We start from the raw sequence: 19,522 nt of genomic DNA on the forward strand, positions 1-19,522 counted from the left end.
TTTTCTGCTGAAGGGGGTATTCAGCCCCCTCCCCCTTCCCCCTGGATCCGTCCTTGTTTATTATACTTGGACTTTCATTCATCCAGTTATTATTCATCTAAGTTTACTCTTAAATCTATTCATTTATGTTTTATTATCAGAAGCAAATTCATCTTAATCTAGCATAGTTTGAGAACTAGAAGTAATCGTGTTGTGTTGTCCAGGATCACTTTTCGTTGGGCAGTAGTTCGTTTCATTATTTACCGTTTTGTTGCTCATTTGGTACACACTGCGCATGTAAGTTCACGAGCCTCTACGTATGGACCATAAGGCAAAGAACCACAGCGTCCTTCAACTGGGTACAACAGGACACCATGATTAGCAGCACCGCTTACTGGGACGTATTCGGCATCTTTATCTACACAGATGTATTCTGTGGTATGTTTGTGGTTATGCTTTTCACTCATCAGGTATCCCCAGTATTCTCTCTTCATCCCGCGGGACACGCGTAAGTTCCAGGGACCATCAGCTTGGTGCTTCGGGTCTGGACGTGGCAGACTACACACGGAGCAGCGCGATGTTGAAGGTTTGTTGCTGAGAGGGTCGAAGAATGCAATCTCATATTCCGACTCCGTAAATGTATCCGTTATTCTGAAGACCATCTTGGTACTTTCCAAATTTGGGACTTAAAGTGAGACACACGTAATTAGAATCTCCTCCCGTGGACGTGTAGTACTGGCCACCAGTACGATCTGAAACAAATAAAAAATATTAAAGTGTCTTACCGATGTCACTACCATTAGAGAGTGAGTGTGCAGGGGATAGATGGTACTGGGATGAGTAAGTTAGCTAGAAACGAAGGGAGGCAATGAGTGAGAGATAAAGGCATAATTTGAACGCCTATCTTGATAAACTACTGTAGTATCCGAAGGGCATGTTGTCCTTCCCCATCGTATGTACACCACCCCTCCTTGACCAGGTGGTCCTTGCGGTCCTGGTATACCTGACGTTGTTGGAGGATGTAGAGTGAGCGTTAAGGTGGGTTAGAAAGAGGTAATGGTGGAGGAGATGTTGGAGGAGGAGGATGTAGAGTGTGCGTTAAGGTGGGTTAGAAAGAGGTAGTAGTGGAGGAGATGGTGGAGGAGGAGAAGTTGAAGAATGGTCATTTGTGATAAACCATAGTAATAACAAGAAAGGGTAATGCAATGGAGAAAAATAAGAAAAATGTACTTTGAATAGAGATTTGCTGTGTGCATAACATTTCATTGAGAACAGATGGTTCATTCCTTCTTACCTGGTGGTCCAGGCATTCCATCACGACCATCTCTTCCTGGATCCCAATATTGCTATGGTTATCGCCTTATTAGGGAAGTTTGACAGCTCAAGAAGATTGTTTACACGAAAAAGTCGCAATCATATTCTACAATCCATGGTTCTCAGTGCCCCCCCATCGCACTACAAATTTCCATTCCACTTTCCGCTTTCCATTTTATGTATTCTTTTCGGACAAGACAAGTATTTGAGAAATATCGTTGAAAATTGTATAACTGCGTGCCATGTTACGAGATAGCAATTTTTCGTACTATATTTCACACATGCTATTTAAAGTTTCTCTGATGCAGATTTGTTGACTAGGGAAAAAAACATCACTCAACTCTTTATCTTAGTGATTTCTGTCTCTTCTATTGAAGAATTTCTGTTGTCTATCCTGTTTACTATTCAAACCAAATGACAATTACTGTGTAGTTACTTTCTCAACATTACTGATAAATGGCTCAAAGCTATGGACGATAGTAAACTGGTTGGACTTGTTTTTCTGGACCTAAGCAAGGCTTTCGACCTTGTGAATCACAATATACTCTTATCCAAACTCGCCAAATACCACATCAGCCCACACGCATTAAAGTGTTTTACCTCATATTTAACGGACCGCTCACAACAGTGCTCCATATCAGGCTCGCTTTCATGCTCTTCAACACTCAAGCCTGGGGTCCCACAAGGATCTATATTAGGACCTATACTCTTCTCCATGTACATCAATGACCTACCATTATCACTTGATTAATCTGAAGTTGATATCTATGCAGATGACACCACCATTTCGTCATGTGACAACAACCGTGAAGAAATCCAACAAACGTTACAGGACACCCTCAACAAAGCTCAAAGTTGGCTCTCGCTCAATGGTATGTTGCCAAACACCAAAGAAAACCAAACAGTTACTCATTGGAACAGTGCAAAAACTTTGCCATACAGACAAGAAGGATATGGAACTTTTCCTGAACAATACCAAGCTAGATGAGGCCACCGATGAAAAGCTTCTTGGGGTTAAAATAGATAGACATTTAAAGTGGGACAAGCACATTGACTATTTAATTAGTAAATTAAATTCGAGAATCCGCCTTTTAAAAAGTTCCAAAGATTACTTAACTGTTCACTGTAGAAAATTGTTATACGATGCTATTATAAAGCCTATCCTAGAATGTCGTACTGCTTGGTGCAATTGCTAAAAGACTATTAAGAATCCAGAAAAGATGTGCCACATTAATACTTAACGCCAATTTCTTTGACAATTCCGTTAAGCTGTTCGCTAAATTGGGATGTCTCCCCATTGTCGACATCATTTGTATTAGAAAGCTCTACATGCTGCATAAGCTTAGCTTAAGTCACTGTCCAGACTATTTCATCTCGTATATAAGCTACCTCAAAGATATATATAATTATAATACTAGAGCTTAAAAAAATAATAACATCACTATGCCCTCTTTCAAGAAAATGTCAGGACGTAAAACGTTTCATGCTAGTGCCATCCGCCTATGGAACAATACTGATATTTCTATAAGAAGCATTGTATCCCACAAACTGTTTCTTCAGAATCTACAGAAAACATTCTTAAAACGCAATGCTACTTTAGAACATTTCACTATTCAGCAAACATATTAATTAGTTAATAATAATTTAATTTAATTTAAAAAGTTTTCTATTTTAATTTAACTGTAAGAGGGCCATAATGTAAACTACTGGGCTACCAGTAATGTATGCCACCCTCATTAAATAAAGTTATATTATTATTATTATCATTATTATTATTCTGTTATTGAACTGAATATCCCCTTATGAGACACGAGAGAAAACAAACACACCAGCTGTATATATTGTTAGCAGCATGAGTTTTTAATTCACAATCACTACAATTTGTCCTGTTACAATTTACAATTTCTATTTCTAATTATACTTTTTTATGATGTAATGTTTCTTTAGAAGAGGTCCTACTTATCATTAAGTAATCAAAACGCTTAATTCATATCCCTTATAGTCTTTCTTTCAAGCTCTCTTTTCGTGATGAGCTTGCAGTGTTCTGACCAGAAATTTCTTTCAGGGGGTTATAGGGGCCATTTAGAAAACTGGATGGGCCATTTTCAAAATTTTAAACAAAGAATAATGATGTTTTTAGTCAGTAACTCTGTTGCAAATCTACAACAATGTAAGACAGTTTTTTATTAGTAATGATAATACAATAAACTTGCACTGGGCAGCCATACTTGAGCCTCCAAAAAACAAGGTCAGTAAACAAGTCCCAGACCTCTTGGCGAGTGAAAAAAGATGGTGGCTATGTTCGATTCGTGTTGTTTCATGTGGACTTTCCCCTTGTTTATTGACAATATAATGCGACTTCTGTTATTTCAAAAGTATTCTTTGGATAATTCATGCGCCTTTGGGGGCGCATAGAGTTGAAATTTGTGCGCCATTACTGTTTTTTATGCGCGATTCCCGCAATGGCGCGGCCTGGTAAGAACACTGAGCTTGAAGTAACTTCTATTGCCGGTTTTCACATGACGTCATCAAAACATCAAAATCTAAACTATAGATCGTATAAAGACATGTCTCAAGTATTTTTTAGAAATCAGTGTTATAAGTCACAAGAAAAAGTCTTGAGTCATTTCGATGTTTGGTTCTCGAGTTATGAAGGTTGAGTTTGTGTCACCCAATACCGTCACGTCTACCTAAATAGCGATGAAAATAGTAAAATAATTTACTCTAGTTAAAAGATTTGCCCTTAGACACGTTTTAAAGATCTATTTAAGGTATATTTAAGTGAAATATAGTCAAAAATATTAAAAATTCCATCATCTTAAGCCTTTGAAATTTCGTCCGCCATGATGGTGTACCAACTTGGAACACCAAGATGGCCGCTCCATACATTTTAACCAAAAATTGCGTCATGTTTACTCGCCTCTAGTTCTGCAACGAAATGCTTTACAGCCTCGAAATGTGGCCAGAATATGTAATTTTGACCGCTTTACAAGATTATGAAACTTTTATTTCATTATTATGCGAATTTACGCTTTTGAAATTCATGATGACGTAGGTGAAAACCAAGAATTACTTGGTGCATACTACACATGTCAGTTCTCTTCCCCCAACATATGGAAGACAAGGCAGAGAACCACACACACCTTCCACGGGATACAGTAGAGCACCACCTCGATCAGCATGGGTTCCTGGTACAGCTTGTGCATATTGATCAACACAAATGAAGTTTGTTGAATGACGGTGGGTATGATGTTCACTCATGAGGTATCCATGGTACTCTCGTGTCCATCTCGCGGGACACTCGTAAGTCGCAGGGATCATCATCTTGGCACTTCGTGTTGTAACGTAACACACAGCACATGGAGCGTCATGATCGTGAAGGTTTCTTGTGAATGGGTTGTAATAGTATAGGTCGTATTCTGTACCATACATGAACGCAGTGTTCTGGTAGCCATTCTTGTACCTTCCATATTTGGGGGTCTCAGGGAGACACACGTAATTAGCACCTCCGCCTGGATGACTATCGTGCTCGCCTCCGATACGACCTAAAATGATCATAATTAAATCACTCAATATTTTTGATCTGTTTAATCTCATTTCAAACATTGTTTCATTTTCATGATATACCCAGCTGATCTAAAATATGGATGTAGATTTGACGCAAAACTGAGGTGTCGCGAAGGCTGTGAGAACATGGCCAGCCAAATGTAAAAACCTGTCCATCCTTTCAATAAAAATGTAAACTGATTAGTTATTGTGTCACTGTTATCAATCTCTTAATAGCAACGGCTTTTTTCTTATTTGGTGGCCTGAAAATCCATGAATTTCAAGAGGAAAAGTGACAACTCAGTTTTGCGTAAGTAATGTCAATCAAATTGTGTGTACGTGTTAATACTGTTGTCAACATGCAATTATTTTCTGTAAACATGGTACGTCATTCCATCTTAGGTGTCGGTTTGGTGTGAAAAGTCATTTAAAAGCACCACGTGGCTTAATTAATCTAAGGTAGATTTAATCTACCTTTAGTTAATCTGTATAAAGTCTTTTCCTGGACCTAAGCTACTCATGATTTAATCTTTGAAACAGCACTAAATTTATTTCAGTTCTTGGAAATGAACAGTAAACACCAAGCAAGTCAGTAACGTACCTTTGTAGACAAGAGAGGCACCCCAAGGACACGTGGTTCTTCCCCATCGTACGTACTGTACTCCTCCTGGTCCACGATAACCTCTGGGTCCTCTTGGGCCTAGCTGTCCATTTCTTCCCGGCCTGCCTCTTACACCAGCCGCACCTATTAACATTAATTTATCATTAGTATTAGTTTTTCCTTTTGGTTTTCATAATAGTCTTCAGGTTTTCTTAAGGACGCTTTGCTTCTTCTTTCTAGTAAATTCCACTGACTTGCCCTAGGTGGGAACTTCGACTCGAAAATTGTAACTTTCTTTGCGCATAAAAACAAATTGAGCTCAAAGATAAATGAGCTATTTCCTTGACTGCCTATCCGTCCGTCCGTCCGTCCGTCCGTCCGTCCGTCCGTCCGTCCGTCCGTTTTTATATTTTCTATTTTCACTGATCATCTATACTTAAGTTATTTACCTCTTGATCCTGGTGTTCCATTTTTGCCATCACGACCATCTTTGCACGTCAAACATTTACCTTAAAAATAGAATTGCATTTGTAGTGACTGAAGCTGCAGTTAATTTAAAAGCATTGAGGCGACGGTCATTGTTTATTCGAGAAAGTGCGAGTAATGAAAGAATGTAGGTTTGTACTAGTTTTGGCCGGCATTGACTCAAGATAGATTATTTGAGGCGGAGGGGGGTTCTAAAATGTTCAGCTTTACATATGCGAGGTCTCCAAGGCAGTTTGGAAGTTTGGGGCCCTGGGTCCAGTTGTTCAAAGCCCGATTAGTGCTAATCCTGGGTTAACTCTTAATAAGACCTATAGAATTAATCCTGGATTAGCGCTAATCCAGCTTTGAACAACCCGAAGTAGTGTTATAGGTCGATAATTACCCCGGTTTTTGCGCCTGAAATGCGCCTGAAATGCGCCTGAACCGTTCGCGCTCATGATTGGTCCATTTGATAAGTCGGAAATGACGTCAGGATTGCGCCTGAACTCATTTGCATTGCGCCTGAACTATACTCGGTTCTGATTGGTCCGCTCGAACAGTTGGAAATGTATGACGTTACAATTTATTAGCATTGCGCCTGAACCGCAAGTAATTATATGTTGAAAGGAGCAATCTTTATCATTCTTCCTCTCCTCCTTGCCCTTACGATATCACGTAGTTACCGATCAAGAGACCTAAACCATGAAGTTGAGAAGTGGTCGTGTTCTCAAACCTGTACTGTTCAAACGCAGAACAGGACAAAAAGCAATAGCAAATCTCGTGAAACAAATGAGAAACTTAAGCATTGATGAAAAAGACCAGAGAGTTGAAACTAAGGTTATGGGGGACCTAAAGACATTTTTCAGATTTTTATTCTATCAATGCTGTGAAGACCTTGGCAACAAAGTCAGGTTGACGGACATAGAAAGAGTCCAAGGACGAAAGCCAAACTTTTACGAATTGATAAACTGGAAAGCAGATAAGTTCTTTTGGCTAACGACCTTCCAGGAAGCCCTGCGTCGTATGCAATTCAGACTTCCCTTGCCAATATTTTTAGAAGCTTTTGATGTTTTTATGAAGTATGAACATGGTTCAGAAGATCCCGAGTGGCTAAGACCAGTCCTGAGAAACTACCTCAACGAACTTTACAATAATAACGACAGTGAAAAAATGATTCAACTGATGGAGGAAATAAACCAAGTCAAAAGCCATGCCTTTTCAGTATCTGACAAGAAAATCTACCTCCAAGAGCTTGCTAGTGACATGGCATCACAAATCGGCAACCCTTGGTTCACCAATCACCCCAATATCATATCTTGGGATGATTTTTTCCAAAACTCCAAATCAAGAATTTGCTATATCCCTGAAGTCGATGGTGGGCGTACTGTGAGAAAACTGCTTCTCGCGACATGCAATTTTTCCATGTTTTCAAGCCCCAGCTACCAATACAGGATTCTCAAGACTGGAGAAACTTTCACTAGTCCCGAAAAAGACATCCGCAAAGCATTTTTCCTCCACAAAAAGTGTACGGATAAAAATGCCCAACCCATTGCATGACATTCAGAGAATTTGAGAATTTTGAACATTTAAACTATTAATTATCATGCCGTGTACTCTAATAGTCATATATTGTAATAAAATTCTTTGAAATCTCAAACAAAAGTGTTTCTTCATTAATCAACTATTGAAAAGAGTTCCACACTCCCCAAAACACTGTGCGCGCTAAATTATGAGCGGTATTAGATATAAAGAGCGTGATCCATTCAAGCTCTCGATCATTTGCTCGAAATCATGGACCCCTTCACATTTGCCGAAAAGCAACTTATTTTGATTTACGCATCTGAAGTGTGTAAACAGCTCCACCAAATTGATGAAAATCAGTGTTGTGGCTGTAAAGATAAAACTAGTAACAGCGAGTGTCTGATGCTAACGGAAGATGAAAAGATAGAAGTCAATTTTGACTTGGCCCTAAAGAATGTGATCCTTAAAGTAGTAAATGATAAAATCATGGCGAACATGTCACCATTTAGATTATCCTATACCAAACAAATTGGACTCGAATCATGGTTGCGGAGCGACCCAATCTCCTCACGTCCTGATTTACAGAAGAAAGTCAAAGGCACCGTCAAGATCGTAGGCATATATTAAATGGCGTTCTCCGATGACATCAGCAATTGTTTAGAAATATATAAGAACCCCAGCACTAGACTACAACAATCATTTCTCATGTGGTGGCTGCTCATGCTGTTTACGATTATTCCTCTGATCTTTTGCTTGGTGCGGGATTCTTATCGCTGTCCACTTTGGAATATCCACCAACAAGTTGATGGTGAATATCGACATCAAGATGTCCAGTACGATAGCTCAAAGTATCTCTTGTGTCGACAATGCCGTGGTTGTGATTGTCAGTCATGAAGTGGAGATGGTTGCCAGAGCCAAGATTCGATACGTCCTTGAGTTCTTTTATGTCGAACTCTGCCGGAGAGAAATGATGAAGAAGCTGACAAAAGAGTGTGAAGGATGCGAAAACAATTGGCCAAGTCAGCGCGATCATATATGTTTGATGACCAGTGATCATGATTTGTGGACTTTTTACTTTGACGATGTTAAAAATGTGATCGATTTAAACATGATGCAAGATGTGTGTGCAGATCTTGGCAAGCTGGTGGATGTGTCTATGTCCTCAGAATGGGAAGCCTTTGTTTCCAACCTACCAAGCATGAACTCTAGTGTAGCAATGATGATAGCAAGTGATATGTCATTTCCCGATAGATATAACAGACCGATTGTGAACTTTGTAAATGACATGTGTGATGTCAAACAGAATACTCGTGAACTATCTTCAGAACTATTCAGTGAGTTTGTAAATGCTATGAAGAATTAAATAAATGTTACAGTTTTCGTATCGAGAATCATTTTTTGTCTGACTCCAAGGGGTAAAGACATGGGTTGTTTTCCACCATCCTATCAAATCGGTATTGAACGGTTATTTAATCGCATACGCTGCATCTTAGCGTGCTGTGGAGGGACGATTGTAGTCAAAAACTCAGAGTTTTGCGATGGACAAAGTCCTCAACCAGATCTACTACGATCTTCGAAGCGCGGGAAGTTTTTCGGGGGTGGATGCTGTTTTCCGTGCCGCAAGAGAAAAGGGATACAAAAAGATCAATCGTAAGCAAATCAGAGACTGGCTAAAGAGACAAGAAGTGTACACGTTACATCAGCCTGCTCGTCGAAGATTTCCTACCAATAGAGTGATCGTATCTGGAATAGACTCCCAATTCCAAGCTGATTTAGTGGACTTGAGTTCTCTAAGTAAATACAACGATGGATACAAGTACCTGCTGACATGCGTCGATATATTTAGCAAGTACGCCTGGGCTATTCCTCTAAAGACCAAATCGGGGAAAGACATACTGGATGGTCTAATAAAAATCTTCAAGTCTGGGAGGATTCCTCAGAAGTTTCAGACCGACAAGGGAACAGAGTTTCTTAATCGTCTTGTCCAAAACTATTTCAAGAAAAATAATGTACACTTTTTCGTCACTCATAGTGATAAAAAAGCATCGGTGATAGAGCGCTGGAACCGTACATTAAAGACTAAAATGTGGAAATACTTTACCTTCAAAAACACTTGGAGATACATTGACGTACTTCCAGACCTTCTCGAATCTTACAACAATAGCTTTCACCGCAGTATTCGAATGAAACCCGTGGAGGTCAACAGGAAGAATGAATCGGTGGTTTGGCACACCTTGTATGGAAAAACCGTTACAGAACCTATTCGCTACAAATTTGGAGTTGGCGATCAAGTCAGAATCAGTAAAGCTAAGAAGATCTTTGACAAAGATTATTTACCAAACTGGACTACTGAGATATTTATCATATCGGAAAGGCTCCCAAGGCGACCACCAGTTTATCGTCTAAAAGACCTACCAGGAGAAGTCTTAGGGGGTGTGTTTTATGAAGAAGAACTTCAAGGAGTTCAAAAAGACGATGATGTTTATCAAATAGAGCATATCTTGAAAAAACGAAGAGTGAAAAATCACTTAGAGTATTTTGTTAAGTGGAAAGGGTATCCAGATAAGTTTAATTCTTGGGTCCAAGCTAGTGATGTAAAAGATCTATAACTTTCTGAATATCTAATAAAGTTTTAATTGTCCAAAATTCGCTGTTGTGTGTCTCAGCATAAATACCTGTTCCAAATGCTAAAGCACTCACTAAAACCTTGGCGGTCATGGAGAACACGCAGTTTTATGTGTGGTTACCCTCAAACAGCAGTATGGATGTATTTCCATCCAATACTCTCTCGGAATTTCGAGTCCACCTTCCTCAACCCATACAGCTGACGGGTGATTGGGAAGTGGCTTTGACGGAGATTCAATACCCTCATAGCTGGAATAACGTTCGCGGAGATTTTTGGAATCGATTTTATATCCGAAAGGGGAAGTCATTAGATATGGAAGTGTTTATTGTGCCCCAGGGTCATTACTCTTCATTGGAGAGCATTATTGGCAAGATGAACGATTTGGTCAAGGCGACTAAATACAAAGATACAGTATGGTTCTCTCATGAAACGCTCAATCACAAGGTTACAGTCCATGTGAGGAATGACTATTCTTTAATCTTCTCGGATTTTGGAAAGATGTTGGGATTTTCTGAAGGCCATGTGATCTCAAAGACCACTACGGCCGAACGAGAGGCAGACCTGGATTTGGGATTCCACAACCTGTACGTCTACTGTGATGTGGTGCAGCCACAGGTAGTTGGACACTCTCAAGTTCCTCTGATACGAATAGTCCCTGTCGAAGGAAAAGATGGTGAACGCGTTAGCAGGTCATTCTTAACCCCACAGTGCCTACCAGTCAGCAGGAAGCAATTTGAGACGATCGAGGTGAATATAAGGCAAGATACAGGTGTGAAAGTCCCATTTGAATCTGGAAAAGTGTTGGTGACGTTGCATTTCAAAAGATCGTCTCCTTATTTCAACTAACCATGCCACATTCGAACGCTGAGTATTACAAACATTACTATGTTAACCAGGCCCAACAACGAGGAGGGAGTCTGGCTGCCTTCCACGGAGCACCCGTGCAACGAGGATATGGATTGGGCTCTATGCTTAAAGGTCTTTTTCGTTGGGCTATGCCTCACGTGAGCGCTGGCGCTCAATCTCTTGGTCGTCAGGCCCTGAAAGGGGGCTTGGGGGTGGCTCGCGATGTTATGAGTGGTCAAAATGTAAGTGATTCCTTAAAAACAAGAGCAGGAGAAGTTGGCCGAGCAGTGATGAAGGATATGATAACTCGGAAACCAGGACAAACAGGAGGAGGAAGAAAGACTACAAAAAGGAAGAATCAAAGGAAGCCTGCCATTTCACGTCCAGCTAAGAAGCAGAGAACATCATCAGCTAAGAAGCGAGACTTCAATTTCTTCTAATGGCACAGTCAAAATTTCACGAATGCAGCAAGTCCGAACTTGACCTCTTTGCTGTACCACATGTTCAAACCAATATTGAAAAGGGACAATGGGTTGAGTACTTTCCTGTGTCTAACGTTACCGATTTTGGCCCTATTGAATTAAGTGTATCAGGAAGTGGAGAGGAACACACAGATTTGAGACAAGCATGGATTTACGTTAAAGCTAAGGTTACCAAAGCCAACGGTGGAGATTTAGATTCTGCTACCGATAAAGTTGGACCGGTCAACCTATTTCTTCAATCCCTCTTCAGTCAAGTCGATGTCAGTCTAAACGAAAAAGTCATCTCCGATTCCACCAACACCAACCCCTATCGAGCTATGATCAGCACTTTATTGACTTATGGTGCTGATGCTAAGAAATCGCAACTTTCTGCGGAACTGTTTTACAAAGACACTGCTGGAAAGATGGATGTCGCGGATCCCGTTGCCACTAGCCACAACACCGGACTGAATACCCGATACAAGTTTATCAAAGACAGTTCAACGGTGGAATTGATAGGACCTCTTCATTCAGATTTATTTTATCAAGATCGCTTACTACTGAATGGAGTCACCATACGCATACGATTGAATCGAAGTAAAAATGCCTTCTGTCTGTTGTCTGCTGTCGTTGGAGCTGATTATAAAGTGGTTATTTCCTATGCCAGTTTGTTTATCAGAAAAGTGAAAGTGACGTCAGACACGTTCCTTGGTCACGCAGCAGCCTTACAGCATTCGCCAGCCCTCTATCCCATACGAAGGGTAGAATGTAAAGTACTTTCCATTCCAAGCGGCAACATGTCTTTCACCCCAGATGATGTATTTCTAGGACAAATCCCCAAACGGATTGTTTTGTGTCTTGTCGAAAATGCTGCCTTCAATGGAGCTTATAACAAGAATCCGTTCAATTTCCAACATTTCAAAGCCACTCAAGTCGGGATCTATGTCAACGGAGAAGCTCAACCACTCAAGGCACTGCAGCTGAATTTCGAAAAAGAACAGTATATCATGGGGTACATGAGTCTGTTCTCTGGTACCAACACCTTGTATCACGACCAAGGAAATGAAATCACCAGGCAAGAGTACCCAAAGGGCTACACGATCTATGCTTTTGACTTGAGTCCAGATCTTTCATCCGGTCCTCACATCTCTTCTATAAAGCAAGGAAATCTACGCATTGGGTTTCAGTTTGCTGAGGGTCTTCCAAGTACCGTCAACTGCATCATCTACGCCGAGTTCGATTCTATGATTGAGATCGATTCGAATAGAATGGTAACTTACAACTGGAGCGGCTAGATGAATACCAGACAAATTGCTGCTGTTTTGAAAAAGGATCCGTTTACGAGACCTCAGTTTCAAGGTGTTTTTCCATCAGACTTATTGCCCAGCCAGATACGACGATACCCAGCAGCCTTTGTGGCTAACGTCGACCCGAAAGGCCAGCCTGGGTCACACTGGTGTGCCTTTTATTTTACCAAGGATCAAGAAGGCGAATTTTTTTATTCTTATGGTCTCGGACCTAAAGAATACGTTCCGACATTTCAAGATTTCTTGAGAAACAACAGTATAGACTGGAGATACAACCAGAAATGCTTGCAAAGCCTAGATTCTAACGTGTGTGGACACTACTGTTTGTATTATTTACTCAACCGCTGCAGAAATGTGAGCATGAAAGCTATTGTAAGTCGTTTTAGCAACAATAAGAGGTTAAACGACAATTTTGTGCATCGATTTATTGTTAGACATTTTAGTCGAACTTATAATCATCTTAAGAAACATGTATCCCATCAAACTTCAAGGAAAAAAGTAATAAACAACATGTGAATGAAGTATATTCGTTTATTTATTCATTTTCAAACAACACTTGCATACAGCGAATCAAGATCGAAACGTTAGCCAACGTCTCGGGGGCTGTCTAGGTCTAACACTTCTAATAGTTCCTGGTGTTTTATCTGAAGGGGGTAGATATGGCAGCTCACGGTAAAGACTACGCTTTGGACTTGGGTGTCTTGGAGGATTCGTAGGCGGAGGGCTAGGCAACCACACATTTGGATCTTCTTGATCACCCATTCGAGATTTGAATTCTCTCAGTGCTCCCCTTCTTCGTTCATTTCTGACCAAATCTTCAGGAGCGTTCATCTTAGCAAGACCCCTTGCAAAGACTTGCCATCCTATTGGATCTACACCTTTGCGCTCTCTCATAAAATCTCCTATCAAATCAACTACATGGGAGCCTGGAAGAGGTCGGTCTTCAAACACCAGCTGTCCACGACTATCCCATTTCATGATCTCTGGGTTTTCTCTTATTTTTTCAATGAGCAGCTTGCCGCGGTTTTTAAGAGACTTGGGTAAGGCACTGATAATGTCCCGCTCAATTTTATCCTGTACTTCCGATCTCGTTGCTGCTGCTGGTGGTGGTGGTAGTTTCTCCTCCCCCTCTTGTGGTTCCTTCTGATGCTCTGGACTAGCTTCAAATTTAATTTTCATGGGTTCATCTCTTCTCTGGTTGTAATAATTGAGGTAGTTTTGAAGTGATTGACTGTAGTGTTTGACTTTTTCCTCGTCCGATAACTCTGTGCTTTTCAATACATCCTCCATATCATGATCAAGTCTACTCAGTCTTGACGTCAAAGGTGTGGTTTGGATCTTTTCTCGCTGTTTGAGCCTTTCCAAAGTTTGTTCAGGGAACAGAACCATCTTCTTGGAGTAATTCATTTAAAAAAATGTTCTAGCACACTTAGCACGGGAGGTAAGAGAAGAGATAGAAAATTTCCTCCTTTCTGAACCAACACCTTTCTCTTTTGTGACAAAGGGACTTGTTTATCCACCAACGACAACAAAGGCCTTTTATATCTATGAAGTTCCTTCTTCTGACGTGGTGTAACGGGTACAGTGGACTTGAGGATATTATACACACATTCACAAACGCTCTTGATGAGATCGTCGTCAGCAACTTTGAGCAAGGCTTTAGCTTGATGGGGTTTGCTTGTAGATAACACCTTTAGATGATGGAAGTTGTTTCTCACTTGCCGACTCATGGTAAACTAAATTATCGAGTAGGAAGCAAAATGCTTTATAGTTTTTTCACGTACGCATATTGTGTTTCCTCGGGAAAGATATTCGTTCGTAGACGAAAGTCTTCTTGAGTCTCTGGTTTGAGGTCACAAAGCAGGTATCCATGGGGCTTGCCTGTGGCATCGTTAAAGGCTTCTTGCATATACTTGACATAACCTGGAAACATTTGCTTAGCCAAGTGGTTGATTTGACTGCTGTCTCTTGGGGACTTGAAGAGAACCATGTAATGAGCGTTGAGGCTAACATTCCTTAACTCTTTACCTTGATGGAAAATATTTTGCAAAATAAAAATACACGAGAGGTTTTTGTGATGGCATCCTTTGGTAAAAATATTCGTTAGGCGTTTGTCATTGCTCACTTCATTCATCAAATCGTCAATAATTACGAGATTTCGAATAGATGGGTCAATGTTCTCTTCCAAATCCTGAGGTAGTCCTTCCACAAATGAAATATTTGGTACGGTAACCATCATCTCGTCATATGCAGGTTGGTGCATGCCATAACACCATATAATATTCTGAGGAACCCCATCGAACATAACATCAGCATTTTCTAAGAGTCGTTTAACGAACTGAGTTTTTCCACAACAAGTGGGTCCAGCGACAATGGCTCCAAAAGGGTGCTTTAGTCTCGTGTTCATTTCAACAGTAAATGGACCAAAAATCATTTGTCGATTGATTTATATAACTTTTTCTCCGATGGAATAAGCCAATCGCAATTTTTTCTGGTATATTTTCGAACAACTTTAAACTGTTGAAGTTTCGCTTCTTGTAAATAAGGTTTTCTCTGTTCCGTTGACAAATCGTGAACTTGGGCTAGATGATTAGAAAGTTTCACTAGATATTTTGAACCACAATTTGGCACTGGACAAGTCTTACAAATGCGTTGACTCATGCTATCAATATTATGTGTTAACGAAAATGACTCTTAGAATTCGAAAACGACGAATTTTATCGAAATTTCGAGGGACAAAAGGAATAAAAGGGACAAAAGGGACAAAAGCATATCTGTGTTTCGTGTTTTGAAGAGTCTTTATTTAATTGAAACAAACACTGTCAAAACCTATCAAACAATCATCATATACTATGTACACATTCATTAAATTCAGGTCAATTAAATATCTAAGAGGATTGTTGTTATACCATCCTCTAACACTTTTTGCTTGGGGTAAAAGTATGAAAACCCATTTCTGATTTGATTATATGTGTAAACACTGTTATTCACAACTCTGAAACCTTTGTTTACACCACTACTACTTTGTTTAGTTTGCAAGACACTAAGGTATTTGTCTTTGTTTACTTCACTACATCTCTTTGAAACACCCTTACAACTGTATTTATCGTTCGAACCAAAGAAGTAGTAGGTTTTCGAACAAAGACCTATGATTCCCTCCCCTGACCACTCCTCTTTAATAGACCCGGAGTTCGCTTATCGTATGCTGCGTTTGCTGCACTGTCGGTTCTTGGAAACCAGTTGCATATATCTTGATTATAATCCTCTTTCAACTCAGGCCTCACTAATTCCTCTATACTGTTACCTGAGATAGCGATATAGGCCGAGTCCGCATCCATTTCACAATATTGGAAATAATTTCTGTCTACATATTTGTCAATAAAATCAAAGTAAAACTGAAGCATACGCAATTTTGCATATTGATATACAAAGAATCCGATCTGAAGAGGTAGATTTAACTTAATGTTTTTCTTACATGACTGCACTTCGTATGTGTTTTTATCTATGCTGTCTATCTGTCTAAAGAAGGGTGAATTTATCAGTCGAGAGGCTTGAGATTCTTCACAGAACTTGGTATTGCGATATCGTTTTGATCGGTAATAGTCTTACTTGTTTGGATCTACAACTAAACGGGCCATCGGGCCTTATGGGGCCACAAAATGCCACTTCGGGCCAAATCGGGCCTAATAAATACATACAACACAATATAAAGCTTTCATTTTCCGTCAGTCACTGGTCAAGTAAATATGGGTCGAACGCGAATAAACTGTCCTGTCTTTGGATGTGGAAGCACCAATCTTGCTCGACTAGCAAATCATCTCGATCAAGTTCACCGTATGGATATCGACGAACGTGCCAAATGATTAAAATGGACTGAGTAAAATCGGAATATGTGCGCCTTTAGAGGATGAAGAAACTAGAGCAGATAACAAAGAAATATGTATAGAGAAAACTTAAGAAAGACTTATTAAGCGACAAAAGGATATGGAAACAAACTTTAATAATTTCCTTAGAGTACCACTTGGAAAATCTGTAGTACAAAAGCGAAAAACACCACTGCCTACGAAAAAAGAGCAACGCTTAACAGACAAGAAAGATATAATCGCAAAGAAGTGGTTGACCTTGTAATTCGTAAATAATTCGTATATGCTACCGATTCTGGTATCCAATCCGTAGAACATAAAGGACAGAAACGAAAATTGTTGTTAGTAGAAGACGGTGCTGTGTATAAAGTTAAGCGATCTAGGTTGGAAGACACTGTAAAAGCAGGACAATTTATTTAAAAACATACGCTCGTGTAACTCATTTTATTAGTTGTCAATATACACACTGTAGTACTTTTCTACCTATAAATAAATAAACTATACAAAGAACTATTATAATGTAGTCGTATCTCTTTGTTTAACTACACCCGTCAACTGATAAGATTTTGACTTAAATTTCTCGCTCCACTGCATTTTGCATGTTCATTTCATGTTTTGTCCCAAAAATGTATACATTTTCGTATTCGTGCCACCCCATCTTTCTCCCTTTTGAAGTCGAAATAGGTTGATCCGTCGCTGCTCCACTGCCTTTAGGCTTTACATTTATATTCGCACAAAGGACCTGAACAAACATTCAGCGCAACCTATTTATATAGTCTCTGCTGAGTCACGATTTCGTAATACTTTTTCGCGCCTTTATACAAAACTTATCAGTATGATAATTTTTTGACAATCCGTTCCCGCCATTTCGATAATCTATGAAAACGATACAGAGTTGACGTCACTTCTTAATATCACTTGGACCAATCAAAACCGAGTATGGTTCAGGCGCAATGCAGATGAGCTTTGACGTCATTTCTTGCAGTCCGAATTGACCAATCAGAACCGAGTATAGTTCAGGCGCAATGCACATGATTTAGGCGCAATCCTAACGTCATTTCCGACTTATCAAATGGACCAATCAGGAGCGCGAACGGTTCAGGCGCATTTCAGGCGCAAAAACCGGGCTCGAACGGTGCTGAATATACTACTGAACTCGATAAGGACTAAGAAAATACTTACACTTTTCTCTCCTAAAAGGGACAAATTGAAACGATAACAACTTCAACACGAATCTGTTGCGTCCATGAACTGAAACCGACCTCCTACTGAGACTCGACCCAGTCTCCTCTAAGCGCACGGCCACTACAAAACTAGTTTTTGCCGCCAGTGACTCAAGATAGGTTATTTGAGGCGGAGGTGGTTCTAAAATGTCCAGCTTTACAAATGCGAAATCTCGAATGAAGTTTGTTCATTTCCCACACGCTTTTCATTTTCATTATGGACAGTTTCTTAGCTCTTAGCTCTCGAAATTAGTCGTTCCTATTATTTTTCTAACCTGGCGTTCCTGGCATTCCTGGCAGGCCATCGCGACCATCTCTACCTGAAATAAAATCCAGTTAAATAAGTCAGCTATGAACAGTTCATGCAGGAGGCAAATGTTGAACTAAAGCGTTTCACCTCGAAGGAGTACTTTTATCTTTGCTTCCAGTTTTTCCACTCTGAAATAAAGACAAATATAGATTGTGAATTTTCTGAATTTTGAAACCTTGTTGTAACGTTTTTTACACCACGTGATCGAAGTGCAATCCAGGTGTTTATCACGTGGTATAAAAATACACGTGTACGACATTGGCATCACGTGGTCGATTTGAAATGCATTTGGGGTTAATATAACAGACGCTACGAAAAAGAGAACTGATTAACGCGCTCCGACATTTCGATCGCGCACACTTTGTAAAAACCGCTCCATTGATTCATGAAGAAGAAATACTTGTAACAGTAGAAAGAGCAGTGTGTCTTGCGATATACAACACAAAGGACATCAGTTTTTAGGAGATAATAAAAGATCTTAATTTAACCAAATTGTATACTAAACCGTCAAAGAAGTTTTTTTTACTTTGTTGTGTCCTCATTTTAAAAATATCAGTAAGTTTGATAACGATTTATATCGATAATTATACTCGTAACACAAGGTTAAGTGACGAGGCCGGCACTCACAAAATACCCAAATTCCTAAGCAAAAAGAAAAACATTGCCTGAAATTTTAGTATTTGGAACATATATCTGTAACGCAAGGTTATGAATTGTTGGAGAGTCTCCTGAGAATCACCAACATTATGAAAGGCAAAGGAAAATTGAAAAGAAAACATTTATTTACTCCTTACCTTGCTTGCAAAGTCGTTAACGGCGTTATCATGCCTGTTGTATTCTGTCCTTGAACTCTTTTCTCCATCTGACCTTCGTCTTGTATCTCACTTGTCTCAGCAGCACGACCTGCTACAAGAAGAACAGCTAACACCAACAACACAGCCTTACACGATGCTTGAGGAACCTGACTCATCTTAATCAAGGTAAGCAGAACTTAACTCGACAACTGTCTTGTTTGTGGGAGAAGCAGTGCCTCTTTGATATCTTCCTCTTGTTGTTAGACCTCTTCAGCATCATGATTATAATGTCATACAGGATTTTTCCTGATAGAACAAGAACTGGCTTTGAACATCTATCTTTAGCCAATGTTCGTCTTTCTCTAGGTTTTTCTTTGTCATTCAAATGTAAATTAATGCAACCTGAAGCAGCTTGAAGCAAGGGAACGAAAAGACATTGAAAACTTGTCTTTTTCTCTTTTGATGCAATAGTAAACGGGAGGTAATGACCTCACGTCCTACTTTTGAGACATAAAGACGAATGTAATAATTTTTTTCGTGGAATATATCTTTATCAGTGCATAACAAACTGTTGGGTTAAAATTTCATTTCGTAATGAAAGTCAATTCACAGTTGTTTTTCTGCACCTACCCTGGAGGTGTTGACCTTATTTCCAGCTGTGTTGTA

General features: G+C 39.8%; 2 protein-coding genes across 2 annotated transcripts; both read right to left on the minus strand.

Annotated features, from left to right (window-relative positions):
- Nucleotides 1-254: 254 nt before the first annotated feature.
- Nucleotides 255-641, minus strand: LOC116291993 (uncharacterized). The gene has a single exon (XM_031699227.2). It carries the CDS (start codon nucleotides 639-641, stop codon nucleotides 255-257), a length of 387 nt encoding a protein of 128 aa, XP_031555087.2.
- A 2,541-nt stretch (nucleotides 642-3,182) lies between these two features.
- Nucleotides 3,183-19,511, minus strand: LOC116291994 (uncharacterized). The gene is made up of 6 exons (XM_089033995.1): nucleotides 18,857-19,511; nucleotides 18,150-18,190; nucleotides 18,028-18,072; nucleotides 5,890-5,949; nucleotides 5,441-5,584; nucleotides 3,183-4,838 (listed from the first exon to the last, which is right to left on the minus strand). Exons 1-6 carry the CDS (start codon nucleotides 19,030-19,032, stop codon nucleotides 4,363-4,365), a joined length of 942 nt encoding a protein of 313 aa, XP_088890121.1. The 5' UTR covers nucleotides 19,033-19,511; the 3' UTR covers nucleotides 3,183-4,362.
- Between the last annotated feature and the right edge of the window lie 11 nt (nucleotides 19,512-19,522).

The sequence above is a fragment of the Actinia tenebrosa genome, unplaced genomic scaffold (assembly GCF_029948245.1).
Source record: "Actinia tenebrosa isolate PJP-AT-01 unplaced genomic scaffold, QUT_ActTen_1.0 PGA_scaffold2__45_contigs__length_23673736, whole genome shotgun sequence".
Taxonomy (NCBI): Eukaryota; Metazoa; Cnidaria; class Anthozoa; order Actiniaria; family Actiniidae; genus Actinia; species Actinia tenebrosa.

What these genes read in the sequence shown, in the direction of transcription:
- LOC116291993 (XM_031699227.2), bottom strand. Translation starts at nt 641, where the DNA reads ATGGTCTTCAGAATAACGGATACATTTACGGAGTCGGAATATGAGATT.
- LOC116291994 (XM_089033995.1), bottom strand. Translation starts at nt 19,032, where the DNA reads ATGAGTCAGGTTCCTCAAGCATCGTGTAAGGCTGTGTTGTTGGTGTTA. An exon ending in TTAACGACTTTGCAAGCAAG is followed by an intron (nt 18,191 to 18,856) that starts GTAAGGAGTAAA and finishes TCTTTATTTCAG; the next exon opens with AGTGGAAAAACTGGAAGCAA. An exon ending in TGGAACACCAGGATCAAGAG is followed by an intron (nt 5,585 to 5,889) that starts GTAAATAACTTA and finishes TAATGTTAATAG; the next exon opens with GTGCGGCTGGTGTAAGAGGC.